The sequence below is a fragment of the Poecilia reticulata genome, linkage group LG15 (genome assembly GCF_000633615.1).
Source record: "Poecilia reticulata strain Guanapo linkage group LG15, Guppy_female_1.0+MT, whole genome shotgun sequence".
NCBI lineage: Eukaryota > Metazoa > Chordata > Actinopteri > Cyprinodontiformes > Poeciliidae > Poecilia > Poecilia reticulata.
In genome coordinates, this window is record NC_024345.1 from 20,568,524 (window position 1) to 20,577,283 (window position 8,760).

General features: G+C 40.3%; 1 protein-coding gene across 2 annotated transcripts in view; it reads right to left on the reverse strand.

The window, feature by feature from the left end:
- The window catches only part of mcu (mitochondrial calcium uniporter), a 62,863-nt gene extending 57,910 nt beyond the window's left edge, over positions 1 to 4,953 (reverse strand). The window contains exon 1 of one of the 2 annotated variants that reach the window (XM_008429958.2): positions 4,727 to 4,953. In XM_008429958.2, coding sequence (XP_008428180.1) covers positions 4,727 to 4,843 — 117 coding nt within the window. In that variant the 5' untranslated portion in view covers positions 4,844 to 4,953. Of the gene's footprint in view, positions 1 to 4,273; positions 4,473 to 4,726 lie in introns of those variants that run through there. The other variant, XM_008429959.2, reaches the window with a different exon arrangement.
- Between the last annotated feature and the right edge of the window lie 3,807 nt (positions 4,954 to 8,760).

Sequence of the window (8,760 nt, forward strand, 5' to 3'; positions counted from 1 at the left end):
ACCACATGAGCCACAAGCACGTCACAGAGGAAATTATTCTGGTTAGGATGCACACAGGTCTGATTACAACCACATACACTTATTTTGTAAAACTTGTAAGTGACAGACTCATATTCTTCCCCTACCATCCAAACTAAATTTCCGGGCTCCATTTACAACATCCACTGTCACAATCTGCTCCGATTAAGCGTAATTGCACTTTTCAAAGGTTAAGTTTCAACCACCATGGCAAACGCTTTATCCTGATGTGGAAACAGTTAGCATGTAATGATCGGCGGCAAGGACACAGAATGGTTTATAGACTTGAAAGGAATATCCATTCAGCAAATGACTCGCTTTGTAACTACTAACCTCTGACTGAAACACTAGATCACTCTGCAGGAAAATAATCTGGATCAGCTTTCTCACCCACTCAGAGAAACTCTCTCCGTGCACACAGACACTTTCTCTGAGCATCACTAAATATTACCCAAGCAGACCAAAGAAATCAGCAGGACTCTACTCTGACAGGGAGGCTCCACATGAAATGAGAAGTTTGTGTAATCGTCAAAAACAGAGTTTGTACATGTTTTTATGTTACTTTGCCGTAACATTTCAGCCCATATTTAGAAGAATGAATAATAAATACAGTAGAATATAAATTCAAAACTTCTCCATGAATGTATGAAAGATAATTCTAATTAGGTCAGGTTTTAAATATTCATCCTACAGACAAACATTAAATCCCTACCGAACAGGACTGACAAATGGATGGACGGACAAATGGACAAGCAAACTAAAACTAGATGGTAAAGGACAGATGGATGGATGGATTCTTTATTCTCAAAAGAGACGACAGTTTCACACTCTGTCTTCAAAGGAGGCCACACAGCTGTCCATCACCTCCCTGAGCCAAAATGACCCAAAGTGTGACATTCCACCACCGAGGCCACATTAAAGTGTTTATATTGCATCTACTGCCCTTTTCAGGCATACATGTGCATAACTGGTGTCAAAAATGGGGTCAAAAACCAATGAGTGCAAAGGGTGGAGTACATTAATGAAACTGTCAGGGTGGATGGCTAGCTTATCAATCATTCTGCTACCTTATCACCTTCAGCACAGTCACAAAGCTTCCCGTCACTCTCTTATCAGGCTAATCCTGCTAACTCGAGCACAGAGTCTGTGAGCGCAGCGGGAATAAATGAGTTTACTCCTACTCTGATTGGATTAAGAGCAAGAAGTGAGCCCTGACCCTTTGACTGCGACGGCTGAAGGCGCCGGGCGCTCAGCTTTGATGAGCAAGTAAATAATAAGTAAATAAATAAGTACAGGGAACGGCTTAATCTTTGACTTCAAACTTGGACATTCGATTGTGAGTTACTTTTGATATAATTCTGCTTTGATTAGCTTATGCAATGGAAATAAATCTTTCACAAATCCCAGACGTCAAAATGGAGTTTATATGACAGCTGAGTTAATAGAAATCCAGTCCACGAGTCTCTGGAGCCCTCTGTCTGCCCTCCGTCCCTGGGGAGCGAGGACATCATGACTGAGACTGCATTAGGATAGCAGAAGCATTCAGAAAACCATTCCTGCAAACACAGACTATGAGCTCCAGGACAACTGCATATACATCCCTCTGCAGCTTTATAAATACAGAGATGGAAATAAAAATTTGTTTCTGTAGTGGGGAAGTCCCATGTGAATACAGACACTTGGCTGTCACAAATTGACTGGCCTGCATTATAGAAGCTGTGGCAGCAACACTTCAGTGGACTAAAGAGCCTCTCTGTGACAGAGAAACAAAACTGTAATGTGAGTAGAGCGAAAGGAAATGAAAACTTTAAAAAGGCTGCCACACAGAGCAGTGACTAACCCAACGGAGTCAGTAAAGGTTTAAATAGGACACTAGGAGGATAAAATTATACCCCTCCTCAGACTTGGACTAAAAATCCAAAATACTTTGACAACCTACTTAGTACCGAGTGAGATCACCAGCTAATAAAATCCCGGGGATTCCCAGAGCTTCTAGTGAAAATAGAAAAACTGAGGTAGTTCCTCACTGGTCCAGATACCCTGAGGTCCAAATGCAGAATGAGGTGACGAGAGAATCTCATGGGAATGCTCAGAAAAACGTGTCGAGGTTTCACAGTGTCACTGTATTTATACAAAAGTTTAAAGCAAAAATGTCCAACATGATCCAGGAGTTGTTGAGGTTTTTTTAAAGAGAAGAACTAATTATTGCTGCTGCTACTTAAATAAGACAATATTTTAATTAAAAATAATTAGGCAATTTTGGTGTACACCTAAGCAAAAATCTAGATTTAGCCTGCTAAATTTAGTAAAGATTTTCAAGTAAACACTAGCAAATCCATCCATCCATCCATCCATCCATCCATCCATTTTCTTTCACCCTTGTCCCTCAGTGGGGTCGGGAGGGTTGCTGGTGCCCATCTCCAGCTAACGTTCCGGGCGAGAGGCGGGGTCACCCTGGACAGGTCGCCAGTCTGTCGCAGGGCAACACAGAGACACACAGGACACACAACCATGCACACACACACTCACACCTAGGGGCAATTTTGGAGAGACCAATTAACCTGACAGTCATGTTTTTCGATTGTGGGAGGAAACCGGAGTACCCAGAGAATATCCACGCATGCACAGGGAGAACATGCAAACTCCATGCAGAAACACCCCAGGCCGGGAATCGAACCCAGAACCTTCTTGCTGCAAGGCAACAGCTCTACCACTGTGCAGTTGGTACACCTAAGCAAAAATCTAGATTTAGCCTGCTAAATTTAGTAAAGATTTTCAAGTAAACACTAGCAAATCTTCCTCATTACAAGGGGTTTTCTCTTGTCTTTATAAAGTAACAGGCTAAAACTAAAACTAAATTGTTATTAAGGCAAATTTTCTGTTTGGGTACTTTTAAAACCGCCTAAACACGTCTAACATCTATTGACTGTTTTTGGGGTTGCGTTATCTGTAACATTTTCCTTTAGACTGCCACAGTCTTCCTTGACAACTGGAAGTATTTTCAAGCAATTAAATTTGTCTTTCCCAAACATGAGAGGAGAATAGTCTAATACCCTTCCTCCAGCCAGCTGGCAGACAGTGTGCAGCAGTGCTACAGTGTTCCTTTCTGCCACAGAAACCTCTGACATCTTACTGAAAGAAATCTAAACGTTAACAGCAGCGTGAAAGAATATTTTGGTCCTTTTGAAACAGTATCTTTTTAAAACCTATTCTTTGGTACCGGTGTCTGTCAAAACCCAATGGTTTGGGAATCCGGAGTCCGGGAGAACACCTTCAGATTCTTCAAACAATTTTTGAAGAGACTGGCTGTTCAGCAAAAGATTATAGTGGAAGTGTCAAAGTAGCATCCATGGTTAAAGCAAAATGAACATTTGCCCTGCAAAACAGCTGTGGAAGTCACTTTTCAGTGGTTATAATCTTATTTCTGATCAAAGTACATTTGTCCTTTTTACAGGATGTGGTTTAGCATTATGGCATCTGTAATTTTCCGACACCTGAGAAAAGTATGATTTCAAAGGAAGTCAAAAGAACAAAAACATAGCCGAATGTAAAAAGGACCATTAGAACTTCCTCATTCTTTTACTTCCAAATGATTTCCCTGATTCACCTTTAACCTCAGATGGAGGCGGTAATAAACCCTCCCTAGTTGGAGTTAAATGGAAGGGGTCACCAAGAGAGGAACAAGTTCTGCAAAAACGATCACCTCCCTTCTCTATTGTGAGCCACGGTGAAGCTGTATCCACACACACACACACACACACACACACACACACACACACACACACACACAAACACACACACACAGAGGCCATGTCCAAGACCTGCATGAGGTTGCAGGAAAACCCAGGATCTCCCAGCTGAACGGGGAAACACCCAGGGAGGGGAGAAAGCATCCAGCAGAGTCTGACATCATCCAAGTGCGGGCTTCCATGTTCATGTGTGTGTGTGTGTGTGTGTGTGTGTGTGTGGGTACACACTTTCTCCCCATTCTACCTCTCACACTGACACACACTCACGCACAGATGTGTAGTTTTCCTCTTTGGCTCTGGACAGATATTCATTATTCTGAGTTTCTGCTGCAGTTCACACAGATAAGACCCCATAAAGCCAACCCAGCAACCTTCTACACACAGAGTATGGAAATGCCAAACATCTATTGCAAAAGCATGGAAATACGACAGTCAAATGTGGCCGCGCGTAATCAACCACACATCGCACTGCAGATGCAAGGAAATGATCCAAAATCTTAACTCACATGCAGCCCCAGTGAAAAGCTCTGGTTGTGAAGTTGAAGGACAATAAAGTGAAGCATTCAGTGTAAAAGCAGATTGCTTCAGTGAACGGGGCAGAGCCAGCGGGGTGTCGATGAGCTTCAGCAAGTGCTCCAACAAAAAAACTGCAATGCCTCCTGTCAAAGCTCCACGTCCCGCTGAGGATTAGTAAAACCACACAACAGAGGGGTGTTGACTCATCTTCAGCCTCACCTTTTTTCCGAAAGGAGCCAAACCATGAGGACGCGAGGCAGCAGCGGAAAATCTTCAGGCTAGTTAGCACTACTTCCTTAGCAAACCCCCTCGCCAGCCAGCAGCCATCCAGCCAGCAGCGCTGCCTTCTCTCCGGTCCAGCCAGCCCGCCCGGTGCTTCCTCCCAACCCTACCCTTCCGTACAGCCCTCTCCGCTCGGAGCTCCCAGTCGTCCTGGGACTTACCGGTCTTATGTGTTGTTGGTGCCGTTGTGAAGAAGAGACAACTACGGGGAGGCTGCCGGCCGCCGTTCCGCTGCTCCGGGACAACAGGAGTACCGATCTGCACACTTTCGCAGCCATCTCTGTAGTAGTAAAAAAAAAAAAAAAAAAAAAAAAAAAAARAAAAAAAAAAAGAAACCCTCACCGGGAAGGAGACTGCTGCGGGCGGACCGAGACTCACCAAGGGGAAGAGGGAGGGTGGTAGGCGGGTTACGGGGTTGGACTATTTCTTTATACACATGCTCAGTGTTGCACCAGTAACCGATGATAAAATACTCCACAGGGTACTCACTGAGAGCAAGGTTTCATTTCCACGTGTCCAATAAAAAAAAAAAGCACTCACACAGGTACCTTATGTGTAATTCACTCTCATTGACTGAAATCTTGCACCGTGAAGTGTACTATCCCACCTTACTGCCCTGAACTTTCGAAAAACAAGGCTCTGAAATGAGTAGGATGTGTAAACTGAACGGCATAGATATTAATGTGATCGAATGTCGATTAAAAAAGGAGAGGAAACAGCCCAAAAGGCTACAACACTCTTGGGAACCACCATTAAACTTTTAGAAGGCGTCAAAATAATGACACCCATTGGTGTTAAAAACTATATTTTTGTGGTGGTTAATATCACCAGAAAAACTTTAAAAAGTACACAAAATTAATGTAAAAATCATACAGATTGCACTCTGTAATAGAATAAAAAGTTAACACTGGCAGTGTTAGTTTTTTTTACTTTCTTCAGTGTTCATTTTACAAACAAACAAATAACTCTGCTTGTGAATATAAATTGACAACATGTTAGATTATCACTGTTACAGTTTACATCCACTGTCTGCTTACAATCTAGAGGAAAAGATCATTCAGAACTCACAGACTTAAGAAGTTTTTAATAAATAAATTAGGTTTAGTAATTTCGATATATTACTGCTGATCTTTACTTAATGGCCGCGCAGGGAAATTGCTGGAACCTTTGGTGTTCTTCAGTGACTTATCTTCTATGTGTAGAACCAAAACTTTTATGTGACCGTCTGGTGTGGGGCTCAAAACTTAGACCTGCCTTTTTTTATTTCTACATGCATCCCTTTGATCACTGCTTAAAAAAATTGTCTGTGTTAAATAATTGATGTGAGAGCTTGTGAGTCCAACAAATGACAGCAGAGGAACAACTTTCAACAGATTTCAACATCGACTTGTCATTACCGGACATAAAGACATACAGAATATAAGAAAACCCATTCGAAATAGGAATTTTATCAAAAACAAGCAACTAACAAGGATAACAATTACATTTTTAATTACTTGACTCAATAGAACTCTTTTCTGCTTCCTTTTGTTCAGTGTGAGACATTTGTAGATGGACGCTTCTCAGAAAGGCAGATTTTATCTTGAATAATACATTTTTGAGAACAAGACAGCAAAACAAATAATTATGACAGTGCATTCTAGAGGTGACAAGCATTGTCTAAAGTGAAGTTGAATGGTTTTAAAATGAGCTGTGGCCAGTAGCTTTAAACATTAGTTCAACACTTCTTGTATGATTTAATTTAGAAAATCCTGTTTAAAGATCTGCCTTACAAAAGTAGAATACATTTATAAAAACATGAATGACTGTGTGCTGTCAGTAGCCACAGCACCCATTCAGCTAAGTAAAAATAGCTTGTCCTTCAGTGACTCGTGACTACACCGTGTCCCAAAAGACAATACAACTGGAACAGTTGAGCAAGTAGTCAAGCTGGAGGTGTTGTGTTTTTATTTTTGTCCAAAATCCCTGAATCTCTGCAAATGCTGATAATGATAGAGTTAATGGGTATGTTTGGTCAATGAATGCCAAGGAAACTCCCCTCTGAGAAATTTGTATTGCTTAATCTTTGACCAAGCCTGTCATAAATTTGTTATGTGCCGCACCTGTGTTGGTCAAAGGAGAAACCTGATACCGCAATAACTCATATTGTGTAAATTCAGGGTACAGATTTGTGTGATAACAGGCTACTTATCATTACTTATCCTTAAAACAATATAACAGATATAAGTAATAAATATGATGCGAACAGGCATTTGGTTACCTTGATGTTGATTGTAATTTTGTTGCAATAACATAACCCTATGTAATTTCTCCTGAACTCATCCCAATCCCTTCTCTTCCTTTTCAGGTGCAAAACATCAGGCCCATGTGGGTGACACTATTTAAATGCTAATTTTCGGCCATGGACGATGACCTGCCCAAGCCTTTAAAGCTGCATTGATTCATAAAGTGAAAATCTATGTGGTTTTCAAAATATTACCAAGCACACAAACATGTTTTACACTATATTTGTAACAACCTATGCGTTTTTAATGTTTTCCAAACAAATGAAGTTGATATTCTTGGAAGTGTAGATTTTAGTGTATGTTTCATATCTTAAAATATGGCATGAGATATTGTTTGATGTTGTATTGTGCTTTAAAAATTAAATAAACCAATAAACAGAATCAAATTTACTCCAAAGAGTGTTTGGGTAAAACAAACCAGTTTGTGTTGTCAAATATGGATGGATGCAGGCTTGCTTTAATTTAACACCACAGGTTTGTGTTCTGGATTACATGTTCGCACCCAAATAAATGGCTAAAGTGCACAAATGCTAATGTTAAGCTTACCAAAAAGTGGGTTGGAAATCATAATCTACAATTTAAATCACTAAGCATCTAATCCTTGGGCTAAAATATATGATTTTTTTTATCAAACATCCATCCTCTCTTCCTACTTTTCCTTGCAGACGTATTTCCAAAGATCAGTGGGCGAGAAGGGAGGGAAACACCAGTCAACCTGACGGCCACATCAAGACACAAGGAAATCTCGTTGCTGCTGGTCGTTTATTCTTCACCCATTTCGTGACTCACATCATATCAACAAATTGATATGCACTTTTATAAGGAAATTGGTTAGAAATGGTTTGTTTTACCAGTTTTAAAAAGCAGGAGGACAGTATGAAACAGCAGCTAAGTGTCAAGCTAAACTAACATATATGTTTCCAAATGGTGGGAGAAAGCCTGAGCGAACATCTGCACAGAGACAACCTGCAAGTTAAACACAGAAAGGAATTCAAAAGCCATCCTGTGTTTGAATCTTATTGCTCCTTTATGTTTTATATAGAAAGTGCTCAGATAAAAACAGCTGTTATACATAAACAACTGAATTTGAAAATACATTTTTTTTAAATGAAATACCTAGCAAACCACTGGTTTGTCTAAAACTACTCAACTTCTTCTCAAACAGCATAATCCCAACATTTGGGTGAACAAAAAATTCATGTACTTTTCAAAACAATTTTAAATTAGACATTGAATGTGAGTTGTGTTAAAAACCACTTCTACCTTTGCACTTTCTTTTTTTAAATCTAACCCTTATCTAATGACCAAGTCAAAGTATAATAGTCCAAGATTACAGCCTAGTGGCATCAGTTCTTTAAAACGTTACTGCTTTAACCCAGCACCTTAATTAAATCATTTGAGCTCATGTCATAATAAGATTAATTTACTTTTCAAACGTTATACACATCTGTTGGCAATATTTTTATTATTTCAGTTTCTCTACAACTTAAAACAATAGCATACAAGTGGTAAGATGTGCAGTTTCGAACCTTCTGTACTGCAATGTCAGAGTTGCAACAAGATTGAGAAATTGTGTGAGGAAAAAAATTTGAGAACAAAATAAGGTGTGTAAGGGGCTTTGTGTTCCTGCTTGTGTGTGCACATGTTTGTGCACGACTGAAATGGCGAGATAGGGCTACGCCTACAGTGGAACAAAAAAGGCAATCCCTATGGGTGTGTCATTTTGGTTCTGTCACCAGTAGTTGATGGGTTCTGTAAACACAGTCCTAATAAGGAAGGGTGTACTGCCGTTAGACGAAACCTACCGGACAACACAGAAACATGGCCCAACAATTGTCTGCAACTCATGTTTTGTTTTTCACCTCTTCACAAAGGAGGTTTGTGGATCAAGTTACACCAGTTTTCAGCAG